We start from the raw sequence: 18,149 nt of genomic DNA on the forward strand, positions 1-18,149 counted from the left end.
AAAGGAGCCAGAGAGGGATGATGACAGGCAGACGGCCTCTCGGTGATATCAGCGCCTTCCAATCTGCCTCTGCATACCACGAGATATCGGACATGCTTGTGTGACTGCAGTTTACAGTTTATCTGTCTGAGATAGCAGGCTTGATCAAACAGGTGGGGACCGGCCCTGAAAGAGAGCGTCACTTGAGTTATTTATCAACCTCATTCTCAGAGGTTTAACAGTCAAGGGACGATTGTTGAATCCTAACTCCAGACACCACAGAACTAATCCAAATGGATCAATCTAAGGTATCTTTTAAACCAAGAGGAAAAAAAGTCTGAGCGCACACAATGGGCTTGTTCACTGTCTGCTGTTTAACAGAAAACAGTTCTCTTAGCAAGGGTTTAATGGTTCACCAGCCTGGTTTCTGCTTTCCCACAGTGAGACATTAAAGGGACAAAAAGCAGAGTTAAAGAAGAGGGTACAGATGACACACACGCATGCAAACACACATAAAATCACATCCTGTCAGCAGCCTCATCTGCTTTATGACTGCTTTTTCACCTGGAGGCAAGCTCGGGGTATAAAAGTGAGTCACACACAGCAAGAGTTAGAAACAACAAAAACAACCCCCTCCTCCGAGACTTCACAACCCCCCAGCCCCCGGTCCACACACCACCTCACAATCCCTGGCCACATAACACTTATTTACCAAACAGGTCTAATCCTTTAATTTGAGCTGCACTTCACTGCCTCTCTGTTGAGCGTCATGTTTCCTCTCCCTGTCAATAAAAAAGCAACAAAAAGAAGTGCGCTGTGTGATTAACTGTCTGTTTTTCACTCTCATGCTATCTGTCATTGGTTTGTTTATCTGCCTCACCCCCCCTGAGCTTCACTCTCTGCTCTCACCAGCAGTGAGTCTCCTGACAGGTGGAGGGTGAGAGCTGAACCTGTCTCCTTTCAGCTGCAGTGAGAGGAAAAATAACGAACTGGCAGCAAGTGACTGAGCATCTGGAATAACAAGAACACACCTTTCTTGGAAGAGATTAATTTCTGTGGGAAAATGAATTGTGTGCGTGTGAGTTAATTGTTGATTGGTGCAAAATAATTCCTTTGTCTATGCATGCCCTTTCATGATAGACAAATTACCACTTCAATATCTGTGGGTTGTTTTGGCTGTAGATAAATGATAGAGACAAGGTCCATTAAAATTCCCATGAGGCTCAAGGTGACATTTTTTCACCCTTACTCTGCTGCAAACATAACATCCCCTCCCCCCCCCCCCCCCCCCCCCTTTGTTTAACTGATTAACCATTTCCAGTTGCAACTTCTGAGACATTTACATCAAATCCTTAACCAAATACTGGATACTCTGTGAAAAAATAAGCTGTGATACCGTTGACTGTGGCCTGTTCTGACATGTAAACTTTAAACCCCTATAAATCCCTGTTGGATGGAGTGGATCGGTGCATGTGATGTTTTTTTGTAAGCAAATACAGCATGGTTTTGCTTTAATAAGGGCTGTAGAGTGGTCACATTTAAATATTTTACTTTTCCATCCCTCCATTTTCACTGGGGGTCATGGGGGCAGCTTTTAAAGCAAGTCAACCCAGACATCCCGCTCCCCAGAAACATTTTCCAGATCTATCATTCTTGAAGATCCAGAGGCTGAACGCACACATTCCCTCTAGCTACTTGGTGGATGTGCCCTCTCTGCCCCATTACGGCCCTGTTTACACAGCGTTTCATCCGAAAATGTTAAAACGCAGTAAAAAAAAAAACTGCGTTTACACAGAAATGCTGAGGGACTTAAATGCTGTCGTAAGCATGCCAAGCCTGTAGTTGGCGCTATAACTGTCTTGTCCAGAAGATTTTGGTAGATCTCCACCTGGTGTATTGGTGAATTTTAAGTTCAGAAGTGGAGCAACAGATGCACATTTTGTTGAAAGACAGTCAGCAGATTCAGCAGATTGAGCAGCACAAGCACCACATGGTAGTCTGCAGCGATCATACCTACGCTACTGTTGTACTGTTGTTTGCGCTTGCACGAAGCAGAGCGTAATGTCAGCATTTCCACTGAAAATGCCGGCTTAACTGAGATTCCATTCTCGAGGCTGTTTTCAAAAGTTTGCGTTTTAGGTTGGATAAAACACAGTTTCACTGTAACCAGAAGTCCGAAACACAATACTTTTGTGTTTCACCCTAAAACCGTTGTCGTCTAGACGGCTCAACTGACCTCTTTTAATATGAAAGCGCAACGCCTTTGCTTCAAACTACATCTATAGGTCCAACCTCCTGGTCCTGTGGGTCCAGCTTCTCTTAAAATGTATTCATTAAGTTGATTGTATCTACTCTCTAGTGATAGACCGATATGATTTTTTTCAGGGCCGATACTAATTATTAGTCTTAAAGCAGGCCAATAACCGATATTGGAGCCAAGATTCATTTGCAGTAAAACAGAATATATTGGCGTAAAAAATTTGAATAATACAAACTCCAACACTTAACTTCATTTAAATGCTTTTAAGCATATGTTTCTTTAAAAGCTCCAAGATTCAACAAAAAATTCCTTCTAATGCGGAAAGCACTAGCCAACATTTCCTTCCAGAAAACCAGAAGGTGTTGACTCTCATCCCAGCTTAAAATTGTTTCAAAGCCCACCAGTCTTCTGCGATGATCAAGTTTTCTGAAATTAAACATTGGTCTTCAGAATAAATTGTGACAATGATGATGCAAATTATGAAATCGACATAGATTCATGCTGTTAGATAACTTCTCTGACTACTCTAGACTTTCTAGTTGGGCGACAACATCCTTAAAAGTTTTACTTTAAATTTGAGTAAGATTTGTTATAGGATAAGTGAATTTGCAAGAAGTTTTGTTACCATTAATCCAACATTTACTTCACTTAAAAGACAAATAAATAGAAAGCCTGTATTGCCATTTTATACTGCTGTGTGCAACAAGATTACACTCAAGAATCTAAAGTTCCAAAAGTTTAATACATTTTTCCTCGGACATGGTCTTTCTGACATGTTTCTAACTCATGAGTTGTGTACCACAGTCTTTCTCTGAGTTGTTTTATTAACTGTGTTGTTTCCAAGTTGTAGTTCCAACATCATTCCAGAAGTTGGTTACAAAATTTAAAGCCTGTTATCTCAAGGAAAGATGATAAGTGAGCTATATTTCTTAACTCTTGCCCTGCTTCCTGCTGCTCTCTCTGCAGCTATACCCTTGTCTGAAGTAGGGGCTCCGTTAGACCATAAATATATTTGCCTAAAATAAGATTTTGATTAGTAAAATATGTAAATCCCTTTGAATCTTTAATATCAACATTAAACTGCTTGTGTAATTCCAAGACATCATTGAGAAACTTGTACAGGTGTATCGCTCTGTTGTATCAGTGCAGGTGTCATTGCAATGGTTCATCAGACTTCATGTTCAGACACGTCTCGCAGTTTTGTTACCTCATCATGAGGAATAACAACTCCCAGACTGTCTGCAACAGGGAGGTCTGAACAGAAAGCAAAGCAGCAGACCAACTTCTATTTCTCACTAGATAACAGAAACAATGAGAGATTGTTGCTCAGTTTTTTTTTACGTAAAAGGTTACAAGGGAGACAGGGAATGTAAAGTTATATTTGACAACAATCTGCTCATTTGTCGTTGGTTTAGGTTATATGGTTCAGATACACACCCTGCCTTTCAGGTCAGTAATAAATACACGTCCATCATCAAACAACTGATTCCAAGTCTGAAGAAACCAGAGAGGAAAAGTAGCAGTTACAAACTGCTCTGGTTTTCCTCGTCAGACAGGTTTTTTTTTCCATGCCAAATGTCTTGTTCCATTAAAAAACATAACTCAGGATCCTCGACTGGAGTGATGAGTAGTTAATGTTTACAGATGCGCCCACAGGTAACGGACCCTGCCGCTCTGCAAGTCCCTGCAGCTCCTGTCTCAGGGATTTGAAGGAGCTTGCAGGAGGGTAAGCCTCAAACTTTACTTGGCAAACTGAGGTCATAAAAGGACAACTCAGCTGTAGAAGTAATTAAATCAAATTAATAATGATGTTTTGAAGAGGCTCTTTAAAACGAGGACTGTCATAATGTGGTTTCCTGGCATGTGATTTTTCCGAATTCCCCCTCATCTCCCAGACGAACTATTGCAGAATAAACTGAAATCTTGTAACCACTGAAATTATTTTACATATTTTAGGCAGAGAAACACCATAATTTCTCATGGTGTACTGTAAAGCTATGCTTACTTATGACATTTATGAATTAGTTTCTTGCTTTGGCCAAATATTTATAGATAATTGTGAGGTTACAAGAAAACCAAACCACATATTTCTATTTTAGTTCTTCCCTTGAGCCAAGAAGTCATTAAAAGATAAATAACAGTCAATGTCCCTGGAAATAGGGGAGAGTGAACTTTTCTTGTACATAAAAAGTGTGTTTGCAGATGTCCATTTATCTGGAGCACTAATTTCCAAATAAGTGCACCCAAAGCTGCACAAATTATGGTAGTAAATTGCCAATTCACCTAGAAACATGACATTAATGCTTACTAAATACTAAAGTGGCTGTCTTCTAATGTCAGGCCTTGTTAAGTTTAACAAAGAGACAGCTTGGGTTGTTGTAGCTAAATTCAAACCATGTTACTTAATCCATGTTCTTGTGAAAACATTCAACTGAACTGCTCGTTCAATTTTTCCACCTTTTCACCATCAACCTTTTGGCTTGGCTCCTACCTTTAGGGAGGACAACTTTAAATACTTAATACGTGCAAGAAAGGAGGCTGCTACATCAAAATCCTTGTGTTTTACCACTATTAATATAAATACAGGAGCAAGGTATTGAGAAGTAAAACAGTCACCCAGGCCTTGTAAAGTTACAAAAAAGGAGCATGCATAGCTATTATTACTTTAGCTTGACTTTTGTGTTTGCTTCAGGTGCTGTCAGAACTCTTTCTGCTTGTTGCATCTTGCTATCTCTCTCATTGTTCTTTGGAATCCCAAAATTATAACTTATCTGATGACCAAACAAGGAATTTAAAAACTATTAATGTGATTAATGAAGTTGGTAGGGCGAAAAACAACATAATCTTCAATATGATAAAGATATAAAATAATATTTTGTTAAAAATTTGTTCTGTACCAGGCTCTGCGATTTAACTGCTATTACAGTTATTGTTAGACATTCATACAGTCTCATTCCTCATTCAGTCTTATTCCTATAAGAAATTAAAAGATAAAATTAAAATCCGTAGAGTGTGTACTTCATTATATGAAAACACATTGGAAAAATTCAATAGTAATAAAATCATATTTATCACAGAAATTTAAAAATTGATTAACTGAAAAGTTTATAAAGACTTTTGTTTTCTTCTATTGATTTGTATAAGACAACGTGACCTGAACGCAACACGAGCACCGTTTTACATGATGAAGTTCGAAAATCTGATTTCCTTCCTTGCACGTGAACGCAGCACGAGTGAAGAACTGTTGTGGACGGACGGAGTGTGACGTACAGAGCAATCAGAGCAACAGGGAGAGAGTCGACCGGAGCTTAGTCCGTATTTTACGGCGCTCTGTCAGTACTGGACGCAACGGCAGAGGTTGAAAACGCGCTGTTGGTTCTTTGTACATTCAGAGACTTAAAGAGGGAACCCCGGTGAGCAGCTCGGAGCGGACCGGGGCTTCATGGAAACACTATGTAGCTGGAAATACGGCGGCGGGACTTTATCGTAGTTTCACTCGAGAGGAGGCGAAGAAGTGAGCTGTGTGATCAACATGCTCACCCCGGTGCTGGCAGCCCTGCTGCCTCTTCTCCTGCTCTTTCGGATATCTTTCTGCCAGTACTCAAGCGACCAGTGCAGCTGGAAGGGCAGGTGAGGAGTTCAATCTTTTTTTAAAATTAAAAATCAGGATAAACGGTTTGTTTAAAAGACTCTGACCCAAGTCTGAAAGTAAACTGAGGACCAGCATGACCGAAACCCTCCGACCGGGGAGATGTGAAAGGAGGCAGCGGAATTCAGAGAAAACGTTCATAAATCAAACTATTTTTCTCAATATTGAAAAGTATTATGTTGTCAAAATAAGCATTTGTTTTCAATGTTATTACAGATTTTTTAAAAAGTGAGGGGAAAGAATAATAGCTACTACAGTAATGTCAGTTTTGGTCTGAGTTGTTATGAATTCACAAATTAACATATTTATAAAACTGTTCTGAATAAAATCTGATTCATTATTGGTTAAATGAACATGCTATGTCACTGTTATCTAGTAATAACACTTACTTTACAATATATAACACTTTTTACACCCCATCCACCATCAGATGTTACTTTTTAAGGGCTCACATCCACACAGACTCAGCAGAAAGAAGAGGTCTGCAGATTTCTTTAGACCTTTTGAGCGGGCCTATTTAAATTTAATAGTTGGGATTATTCACAACAGATTTTGAATCCGCAGGCAAGATCCACTGGAAAATTTCACCTCCTTTTAGACATCTGCTTTAATCTATTTTGCACTTGAGAAGCTGTGCCTCAAATAGTGTGGTTTTGTTTTTCATCCACCAGCAAGTCAGGAGGGGAAGACCGTACTTCAGTACTTTGAGCTCTCCACCAATAATCTGTTGTTCATTAGAGAGCCTGTTGGCTAATCTGCTGTAATTGCATGCAGAAGTGATGGAGTTAAGGAGGACTTAATTAGAGGCGTGCTGAGGAGAGCCTGGTTATGAGGCTTCAGCTACATATGCTCAGCATGTGCAGAGGGTTACTTTAGATCTACGGCGAATTTGAATTTCAGCATCTCATTTTCAGGAAACTGGGCGTTTCTCCTCCCTGGAGTCAAACCACTAGCTTGGCATGATGCACACTGGTAGACTGCTGATGGCTCCCTGCCTCTGGCTCTGCCACAGAATGACTGACGGACTGCAGTTTTTCAAATCCTGACCAGGCATTAAGTTCTGGAGGGAGTCATTTGGTCACGCTGGCGCCACAGTCCGAAGTGCTGCCCGGACAAGTCTCTTCCAGTCTCTTTGGTGGCTTGAAAGGGAAGGGAGGTTCGGTGCGTGACCTGCATTTGCACTTGCATGCAGCAGGCCCTGCTACTGTTGCTGCCGTTGTCTGCCCAGAAGCCCCTGTGTCCCTCCATTCATCCATTCCTGCTTCCAAAGTCTTCCCAAAGGCAGGCTGCCAGAGGTGCATTTTGCCAAAGCTCGGGGTGGAACAATGTGAGGGTGGTGGGGGTGTCGGGAGTGTGTGTTGGAGCTGAGGTCATTTTGGCTGCTCCGGCTCGTGACTGGTCATGCAGCCAGTCTTGCGCACAGACAGCTCTTAATGCCTGAGGAGGAATGTGGTCTAATATCCTCAGAGTTTGCCAGAGGTCTTCCCTTGGACTATAAATGAGAAAAGTTGTATATCAGCGACTAAATAATCTCATTAAACTGTGAAGTAAGGAAAAGGTTCAGGATAAGTTAAAAGAGGCTTGAAATTCTTTTGTTTTTATACACTTCACAGGCTTGATAATGCCTTTCTAACATCTCGTTCTTTTTTCACTCCTAGTGGTCTGACCCATGAAGGCCACACCAGGGACGTGGAGCAGGTCTACCTACGTTGCTCCCAAGGCTCTCTGGAGTGGCTCTACCCTACAGGGGCCATCATTGTCAACCTGCGACCCAACATGGTGTCGCCAGCTGCCGCCCGCCTGTCCATCTGCATCAAACCGTCCTCGGACTCAAGAGGCACCAACATCTACCTGGACCGTAACGGGCAGCTACGGTTACTGCTGCGCGAAGATGAGCAAGCTCAGGGCAAGGTGCAGTGCTTCAGTATCCGGGAGGGGGCGCTCTTTATCGAGGCCGTCCCGCACATGGACATCAGCCGCAGGATAACGGCGTTTCAGTACGAGCTGGTCAGCGAATTAAGCGGTAAGATACATCCCTGTTTTTATCCTCTTATGGGAGAGAGTTTGAGATGAACCTGTTGGTCTTCATGAGAAGTGCTGGAGACTTGCTTTTCTTTCATTTCCCTGAGGACTGGCTGGCTTCATGCTCTGTCCCTGTGGTGTGTGATCTGGACTGAATGCAGCCATCTGCTGGTGGAAACTTTAATTAAGTTGGAGTGTAATAGTAGGAAACTCAACATCTTCTCCAGAAAACTGCAAAAAATGAAGCCTGTGTCCAGTTTTCTGCGAGCTTTGTCTGTGAATTTTGGTTTGGATACAAAAAAAGGAAATCTGAAGCCTTTAAAGCTTAATGGACTTTGTGGAATGTTGTTTCAGGATAAATTGTTCATATTTGAGCTCTTTGAGCTCAGCTATCCACATTTGATCTTACTTTTCTCTAAACTGTAATTGTTTTTTATTTATTTCTTTTGGTTGGAGGGCTTGTGTGTGGAGGGGCACGGCCAAACACAGAGGGCCTCCATTGAAAAACAGCTGTCTGTTTTCATGCTGCGTACCTGCCAAACCTGCACGGTTTCAAGCTGCGTAACTGTGCAAGCAACTGTGTTTTTTTCCACCCCAAGCAAAATAAAAGCAGTATCAGGTCCACATCTGTTTTTACGGCTCTCTTGGCTCACATTTCCACATCCTGCGTCATTATCTGGCACAGTGGAGAGAAAGAGGGAGAGGGTTAAAAGTGGAGAGGAGCGAGCATGGCGATGTTTTGACCACATTAGCGTGTAGCTCTGTAGTATAATCTGCTCTTGTGATGTGGCCTGAGATAGCACTGGGATGATTCACAAAGACAGTGGTCTCGTGTCATCTGAAGCCCGGCCTCTTGGATTGATTGCTCCTTTGCTTCTTTTAATCTTTTTTTCCTCCTTTCTTCCTTTTCTTCCTCCTCTCTCTGACCCGCTGTGCTGGGATTGAGTTGCTCACCGTCAAGCTGGAATGTGTCTCCAGCCAGATGTTGGGAGGACCTTCTCGCAGCATATAGGCTTATTTTTCCTCAACTCCCTCTCCATGCCTTTCAGCTCAGTTAAATCACACACCTCTTTCTTCCCCTCCATCTCACTATTTCCTAACTCTTAATTTCTTTCCTGACAATTTATCATTGTAGTATTTTCCTTTTTCGTTCCTCTCCCCTTCACATATCCTCCCTCTCCCTCCTTCCTGGCTGTTTGAAGTGGGTTTCGTCTGTGCCGAGCAGCATTAGTGAGTCGTGCTCCATTACAGAGGAATGTATCAGGACCCAGATGTTGCAGGGACGCTGCAGTGTGCCCCTCCTTGTTTACCACGCATCCCATCCCTCATCCTTCCCCGCCCTTGTGAAGTGGTTCTGATCAGAGCAGAGCTGAACGCGCACGAGCCAGAGAGGGAGAGATGCTGACTCGGCTCTAAGCCCATTCCTGCGGTTCTTTTTCATGTCTGATATGTGAGCCCTGCTCTGCTTTAGAGCAAAGGAAATCCAGCCCTTCTCTGTCTGATGCTAAGGCAGCACACAGGCTCACTTCAAAGGGCTTTTGCACTCTGCTCTCGGCCGTGGGGCGAGGTTGTCCGCTCTGAAGTCTCTCCACTCTCCAGCTGTTCTAAAGCAGTCCGAGCTCGTGGCACTTTGACCTCTGATCTCCACAGTGATGCCGCAGCACCTCGTGTTGCTACACAAGCTGACCTAAGACATGCCTGTGCCTCACCTTTTGACATTCGGCTTTAGGCAAGGAGGCTAAAAACAGCTCCTGCTCTGCTTCTCTACAGACAGGACTCACATCTTTGTTTCTAGACTTATAAACTAAATAGTGCTCTAAGAATACGCTGCTAAACACAGATTCCACCTGAGTTAACACCAATGATGTTTGATGCCACTTTTTTTAAGGCCACTACCAGTACCAGTGCTCCCTCTTGAGTACTCACTGATACGGAGTAACAATACCACTAGTTCTTCACAATAAAACAGAAACAATTCTCTCTGAGTTTAAAGTAATACTCCGGGATGGAACAAGTTGGGTCCTTTCACAAGGTTTAGGGCAGAAATTACCCCTACAGCAGTGATTTTGTGCAGCAGAAGCCCAGGGCGCACGCACCAAACACCCCCTCCCTGCTCCTCTGCAGGTTTCCTCTGCACTCAGACGGGGCCAATTTTTTTCTTGAGCAAAAACACAAATAAATGGACTCCCACCGAAAAAATCTGATATCGGTCTGCATTCACGCTTTATTTAGAAAATTTTCAGCGCGTTACTTTCACACAAAAACACAGCTAAATAAGGCTCTAGTTCTCATCGTGTCGTAAAACGGCGCTACCTCCGCTGCAGAGCCACAGCTGGCTACGAGGCGCTCGCCGCTTAGTGTATCAGTCCGTGCGCACGGCGTGCCAGATAGAAACAAATGCAGGTAGTCTGCCAGGACAAAGAGACACGATGAGAGCTAGAGCCTTATTTAGCGGTGTTTTTGTGTGAAAGTAACGCGCTGAAAATTCTCTTAATAATGCGTGAATGAAGACCGATATCAGATTTTTTCGGTGGGAGTCCGTTTATTTGTGTTTTTGGTCAAGTAAAAATTGGCCCCGTCTGAGTGCAGAGGAAACCGGCAGAGGAGCAGGGAGGGGGTGTTTGGTGCGAGCGCCCTGGGCTTCTGCTGCACAAAAACACTGCTGTAGGGGTAATTTCTGCCCTAAACCTTGTGATAGGACCCAACTTGTTCCATCCCGGAGTATCACTTTAAGATTTGTTTTTAACAAATTCACAAAAAAAGCAAAATAAAACTGACTGTCAGAGTTTTAGATTTTTTTTAAAAATAAACTGAAGTGCAAAATAAAACAGTTTAACTGTTAACTCTTCCTGGTTCATTCATGTTGTCTGAACAAGACACGCACATTTGCCGTGGTGTCAAACCCCAACAAGGACTTACTCGATTTAAGATTTTCTTTGCCTTGAGTATTGGCAGCCATCGCAAGTACCGATACCTTGAAAAAGCCTTATATCAGCCTGATACCAGATACTCGTACTTGCCCACCCTTTGTTAACACTTTTAATCATCTTCTTCTGCTGATTCAACACCCCTTTCTCCACTCTCCACCCACCTGTGTGCCACTCTGCCTCTAAACCACAGCAGATCTAAGGCTAATAAAGGCGTTCTGGTCCAGCTAGCCACAAGACCACCTGAGTCAACTAATCATCGACTTGACGACTCTCATTCAGGGCCCTTTCTCCTGCTGTAAAAAAGTCTGGAGGCGGGCAGGCTGAGCTGCTGCTTCCCCCCAGTCAGAGATGAAACATAGCCTGAAGTGGGCTCTTAAAGCACGGCTGTTTCACTTTTTTTACTCCCAACTATTTGCCCTCAGGTTGGGATCTTATTGTTCAAACATAAGGAGATAACGTTATCTTTCTGAAAAGATTTCTACTTGATGTCTTAGTTTAAAACCTTTGAGCTGTTATAGCCCCATCAAGCCTTCAGAGATGCTAACAGAGCTCAGGTCATAGATTTGGCCTTTGGGCTCCCCCCTCATCCTTTTCATCTGGTCTTTGTTTGTCATGGGGTGCCATGTGGTTCCTCTCGTGGCAGGGAACCTCACAGAGCAGCCTTGGTAACATCAGAACCTTTGAAACAAGAGGTGACAATCTTTGCCAGCAGCAGCACACCCGGCAGCTCTGCTTGGTGTTAAAACCCCGAGTTCACGACAGCTGAGTCGTGCTGCCGGCTTTGTAAATAAATAATCATCTGTTGGGAGGGAAATTACTGTGACCCCAAATTGGATTTTGAGTGTGTGTGAGTGTGTTTGGCTGACTCCACCACAGTTCTCTGTTTGTGTTGGAGGCACCACACGGAGGTTGCGGAAAAGTTAACAAGATGTGTGATCATTTTGTAAACCAGGAGCACAAAAGAAACTATGGATTAATTGTAATGCCATACCTAACTCTGGCTTGAAAGTAACCCTCTCTTTATTTTTCCACACAGCTCCCTGTCAGCCCTGCACTGATGCTGAAATGCTTCTAGCAGTGTGCACCAGTGACTTTGGTGAGTTAGAACTTTGTCTGAAGGAATTCTGAAGAAATGCTGTATGATGTGCAGAAATCTGATCGGTGTCTCTATTCTGTTTCAGTTGCACGGGGCACCATTAAGAAGGTGGAGCAGGGAGAGGAGCACTCAACTGTTGAGGTAGAGATCAGCCGCCTCTACAGACAGAAGACCCAGGTCTTTGTATCTGGGGGTGTGAGGGTACGGAGGTGGACTGGACACACTAAGATGCCGCCTCATTGTGGGGTGAGGTCGGGAGACGGGGAGTTCCTCTTTATGGGGACAATAAGGTTTGGGGAGGCCTGGATGGGCTGCGCTCCTCGCTACAAAGACTTCCTGCGACTTTACCACGAGGCGCAGCAGCAGGGCACAAATCCTTGCCAGGTGGACACAGACTGAGTTTGACAAGACCTCCACATCATGAAGAGGAGGTGATTCAAGTTTCTATGCTGAAAAGGAGGGGACTGACAGACTGACCTTGTGGCAGACTGAGTCTGTCTCCTGCCTGCTGTCTCGTGACTCAGTGGAGACAAAAAATGGAGCGCCTGAATGTTGCCAAGCAGCATGCTGGATTGGCTCAAGTCAAACATGATGCAACATGGAATGTGTTCGGACTGCCTGACTCGCAGACGTGGAACTCCCAGGTTACAAATGTAGCAGACCTTTCATGAGTTTAATGTGTATAAAATGTGAATGAACGATGTATATTTTGAAACTCTTTGTGCTTTGTAAAGAAAAAAGAAATAAAAGCTCGATGTACAGTTTTGAAGATATTTCTTATGATGGAAATGTAAAATGTGAAAGCCTTTGATGTTTATTTTGTTAAAAAAAAAAAGAACCACAATTGATCGCCTGGGGTCATGAGTTTTTTCAGGCTTTACAGTTGTTTGGAAAATAAAACCAAAAAAAGTATTTTTTTTCTGCTCTTGAGAATAAAAGCTTTTATTCTGTCTAACAGTCTCTGTCTGATGTGGGTGAAAAAGACCTTATGTAATATTTCTTTCAGTTTTATCTTTGTATTAGCTCTGAAATGCCAAAATTACCTCCTTATAAATAACTAAAGGACTCATTCCTACTGCCAACTTATATTAAGTTCAATTTAAATTTGTGGTACTTCCTTAGAGAAGCATATGGGTTTGTTAATTCTGAGAACAGATCAAAGTTTTTGTCTTATGGATATCTGCCAAGGGACTAAAGCTAGAAAAAGATAATTCATGAATTTAATTTGGAAAAATCTTGCAGGGTAACTTTTTTTTTCATGGTCCCCAATACAATTTAATTCAGTAAAGGTAATTAAACAAAGCTCGACTCCAAATAAGTCAGGTTTCAAAGGCTGTGACCTCAAATACAGCAATAACATTGGACACCATCTTTGCCACAAGTCACTTCTTTCTGCGTGGCTTCATCCTCCCTACTCATTAAGGAGTGAGGGATGATGGAGCAGTGGAAAGGACTGTGTTGAGTGGTGAATCATTCAAGGAAAATATCAGAAATCATTGTGTCTGTTTTTAAATTTCTTGGAGGATGGGCAAAGGTCTTGGGTTTTTAATTTCAGGGTTTGGTCCAGGTCCAACAGTTCCAGTTAAGTTACATCTGGATGTTACAGAAACTAAAGACATTCAAAGTAGATCTTTGCTTCCAACTTTGCGGACACAGTTTTGGGAAGGCTCTTGTTTCCAGTAAGCCTGCACTTCTGTGTACAGAGCCAGGTCTAAGAGCAGGAGTCTGATGTATTCGGTTTGGTCGAGTCCTGGCCTTCGCCCCACTGAGTACTTCTGTGAGGAACTGTTCTGCCTGTGAGCCAGGCCTTCTTGTCAAACATCATTGCCTGACATTACAATGTTTTTTTAACGGCTTAAAATAACCACAGACGCACTTTCCACAAAATATTGCGGAAGGCCTTCCGAGAAGACTGGCCGCCGATAAGCCACAAAGTGCAGTCCGAATCCATTAAATCCTATTATTTCATAAAGACGAGTCCAACATGTTGGTATCAATGTGATGGACAGGTTCACCACTGACATTAAGGCAGTCAGCATGTGGAGGAAAGTGTTGAAATGTTTGCTGGATTAACATCAGATTAATCACTTTATGCTTTGATTTATTGTCATGATTCAAGCCACACATTAGTCATTTGTGGCCTTGTTAAACAGAGCTTTTGTTTCTTTTATATTTTTTGTCATTTTGTGTTTTTAAAGCCTGTTTGTCAGCATCTACATTTAAAAAGAATACAGCACTGTAGGGAAACCTCAGTCTCACTGTTTGAAATCTCAGGTCCAACCAAGGGCTAGTGCCGCTGCTTCTTTATTTCCAAACAATAACACTGTATATTCTAAGTTCATATTTTACATTTTTGGAAAAGCTAAGGGTGTTTTTTTTTTAAATCAGATTCAAGACTCATAGCAAAAAGCCAGCAGGTTTTTTTCTGTACTCTCTGTTGAAATAAAAAACCCGCTCATATGATGTGCATTAGCTACTCCAAGGTTCACCTCAGCCTCGAGCCGGGCCTGTCTGCCAGGCGCACAGAGAGATTGATATCAGAGAGTTGGAGTGGATTCCTCTGCGTTGGTTCCTGTGGTGATGGGGGTGGCCGTGTGTCAAGGTCAATGTGAAAGGCCCCTTTGTTCCAGCGCAGCAGCCTGGTATGAGAGAGACGACTGAAGACAGACCTGAATACAGCCCTGTGACTGGGCACGCAGCAGAGAGAAGCACTCTCCGACCACACTCCAAATTTTGATTGGCGTGTACAGTTCTGCTCAGGCTCCCTGTTTTAATGAAGGCCCTTCCATTTTCAACACCTTGGATAAACACAAGGAACCAATCAAGGTATTTGAGCTCTAAGCTGACCCCACCAGATGATGAACCTGCCAACCAGGCCCGTTCAGATGACATCCAGCTCATGGCCAAACCTCCTTTTGTCTGCCTTTTCACTTAAACGGAAACGTACCTAGAAGGTCTTTCAATAAGTTGCCCCACATAGACAATTGCTCCTCCAGACAGCCTCGTGAATTGAATGTCTGAATTCCAGCTGAAAGCACGCAGTCCCCAAATTGCTCACTGGGAAATGCAAACAGAGTTTCTATGGTGACCAGGCTTTACTGTGAACCTTTTCACTTTGGCTGTAAGACCAAGAGACCAGCAGGACAAGTAGGTGGGTGCATCTGTCCCTGTGGACACAGTTCCTTCCTCTAAGCTGCTGCTGGCAGATGCACAGGGTCTTCAGGTAAGTCTGCAGAAATAAACTCAAAGTGCCACCTCCTGAAATACCACCTCTTTCCACCCTACTATTTGATACACCCAATGCTTTGTAAAACAAGTCATAAGTCAATAAAAAAGTTGTTTCTTCTCTTCTCAACACTGTTGCCGTCTAAACAGTGAGCCAGCATTTTCAGTGGAAACAGACAAATTCAAAACCTCATGTAAGACAAATTTGTTCACATCTAACACAACAGTTGATAAGGGGACAAAAAGTGCTTCAGAAAGCCCAAACATGCTCCACTTACCCTATTGTTGCAGAGTCTAATGGTACGGCCTCACCAGACGAAAATTGGTGTCGAGATTATATAGAAAGTCAGTGCAAAGACGCGTTTGGACACAGATTCGCACCTGGACAGCACGTTGGACGCGCTTGGTGCGGCTTGTGTGGAGCGTCTGCGCGTTAAGGGCATCAGACGCCGCTACGCTCGAATTGAAAATATTGAACTTTCGACACAAATTCCCGTGAGGCTGTGCCGTAGCAGCCCATCAAGGATGACATTCCCCCCCTGTCGTCATTGATTTGATGACACCACCTGCTTCGACTCCAACCCTGCCGAAAGATGGAGGAATAATAATCTGTGCAGTCGGGGGCTTGAGGATGAGGTTGCAGGGAACAGCCAGGCAGGGCCAGTGGAGGTGGATTACCAGGGAGAGGCAGCAGACCCCTCAGGGATTGAGTGTGGAGGTTTGTTGAGATATGAATATGTGCATACATTAAGTATTGCCAACTTATTTTGAAGCTATCTGTATCGATCTATAATGAGCGGGCTCTCTACTCTGCCTGCGCAGCGGCCAGCTTCAGGTGTGACGCATGTTTAAATTCGCCAATTTGCGTCCGGTGTGGCCGCAGCATAAGAGATCTGACGCTAGTGACAATGGTCGATGGAGGAGGCCAACATGCCCAGGTTCAATGAGGTTATTTTTCCTAATTAATTAAAAGTGTCAGAGATGAGACTAGTCTTTTTTTAAATCATCAGGGTAACTCTGATTGAATGTCACTGGGTGTGTCTTTCAAATATCATTCTGTTGCTAAATACATGTGAAATCTGATGCAACTTCAGGGGTGAGGTCACTTTTAGTTGTACTACCAGTTGAAGAGGACCAGTCTGAACCAGACCAGAGTAGGCTATGTGGAGTCTTTGTGCTGTCAGTGTGATTCAGCTTGGAGTCACTGCTTTGTCATCTCGTGGGTGGAATTAAAACAGAGAAAGAAAAAATGGAGGCCCTGTTGAAAACTGCCCTCTGCAAAGTGCACAGTCACTCGGTAAAGAGAGGGCAGTGGAGTCAAAGAGCAGTCAGACCCCGGCAAAGAGAGGAGGCCTGTGAGCTCAGGGCAGTGGCTAATATTTAATGCATCTCTGGGAAGTCCTGGAATGTTGGGAATGTGTTGACTCTGCTGACACCACACACACACACACACACACACACACACACACACAAACACACACACACACACACACACACAGTCTCACAGTTTTACAGGCAGTGGCAACATGGTTTTAATATTTCTTTGATTCAGTTTGAGTAATTTTTTTCATGTAGCTTTAAAAATTCAGTAACGTGGGGTGCAGATAGCCTAGCGATTTAGGTCGTGCCCCATGAGGTTCGCCCTGGCCTGGGTTTCGAATCCAGGCCGTGACCTGCATGTCACTTCCTTCTCTTGCCTCCTTTCCTACTCTATCCACTGTCCTCTCCTCTATCATTAAAGGCATAAAAAGCCCCAAAAAATAACTTTTTAAAAAAATATACAGTAATGCTTTTTGAGACACTTGCTCTCCCATTCGTTGTAAGACAGCATCACATCAGGTTGAGATACCCTAAGTTTGGCTCTTGATTATACATTTGATCATTAAAGTGATGATGAGGAAAGATAAGTTAGAGGAGGAAGTGTCAGAAGCAGAAGACGACACAGATCTGCCTCTCATCTAAAAGTCCAACCCACATGCCCTAAATCTCCCTGATCACTGCCTGTTTATTTTGTTAAAGAAAGCCAGAGAAAATCAGTTTTTATCTGGAAAAACATATCTGATAGACTGATGATAATCATATAATTGTTCTTGTAGTTGCTCTTTAATGTATAAAGAGATGGATTTTGGAAAACTGTACATTTTTTAAGTGTGCTTTGGGATATTTCTTTGTACATAAATAAAAATGTTCACAGTCACTTTTGATCAGGAATGCAATATAGGTATTGATTTTCTTGTCTGTTTGAAAATATTAATCCCTTTCAAAACAAATGTTCTTGTTAACTTTGACCCAAAGTAGTCTGTGATAAACAGTATATTTTGTTTCATCTGATTATTTTCTATAGTCAAAATAATACAGAAATTGTGGTTTTTAGAGCTTAAATTTGATGCATACAAGCACGTAGCAGAGAGAAGCACTCTGAGCCAAATTCACCTGACTTATCCAGAAAAACATCTTATTTATAGTTATTGAAAGACAAAAAATTGCTTAAAGATCCACCAATGAGGTAAGACAAAAAATAGAAAAATGTATTTTTTTTAAGTTTCTTGAATTGAAACCTTTTTTGGATTTAAAGAAACTTAACAAGTACATTTTCCAACCCAATTTACAGACTTTTTCTTTGACTCTACAAGCATTTCAAGTGTCATTTTGGTCTTCAAGTATCTTGATTAAGATATTTTTTCTGGACTTGTCAGGTCAATGTGTCTCATATTATGTCCAATGAGACACTTCAGTTTTTGCTGTGTGAATCTGTGGAGCTGATGGGATTGAAGATAGGCTGTGGAGTTATTCATAAAAACTTACTTTGAGGATAACTTGAATGCTATGAATGAGTTCAGAGGTCTGGAGAGCGCTCTAAGGATCTGAACCTTTAAAATCAGATTCAGGTGAACTGTGGACTCGTGTTTGGACTTTATTTTGACAAATGTCAGAGTTTAATCTCTGATTTTAAATCTGTGTCATTTTAAGTCTGTGTCATCACATGTT

At 42.7% G+C, this 18,149-nt stretch overlaps 1 protein-coding gene across 1 annotated transcript; it reads left to right on the forward strand.

Moving 5' to 3' along the window:
* The first annotated feature begins 5,489 nt into the window (after window positions 1-5,489).
* metrnla (meteorin like, glial cell differentiation regulator a) lies at window positions 5,490-12,839 on the forward strand. Its single transcript, XM_074695846.1, has 4 exons — window positions 5,490-5,869; window positions 7,547-7,911; window positions 11,877-11,936; window positions 12,022-12,839. Exons 1-4 carry the CDS (start codon window positions 5,772-5,774, stop codon window positions 12,333-12,335), a joined length of 837 nt encoding a protein of 278 aa, XP_074551947.1. The 5' UTR covers window positions 5,490-5,771; the 3' UTR covers window positions 12,336-12,839.
* The last annotated feature ends 5,310 nt before the right edge of the window (window positions 12,840-18,149 follow it).

Source organism: Halichoeres trimaculatus, unplaced genomic scaffold, assembly GCF_033239565.1.
Source record: "Halichoeres trimaculatus isolate MK-OKI-2021-1 unplaced genomic scaffold, fHalTri1.1 fHalTri1_scaffold_20, whole genome shotgun sequence".
Lineage (NCBI taxonomy): Eukaryota > Metazoa > Chordata > Actinopteri > Labriformes > Labridae > Halichoeres > Halichoeres trimaculatus.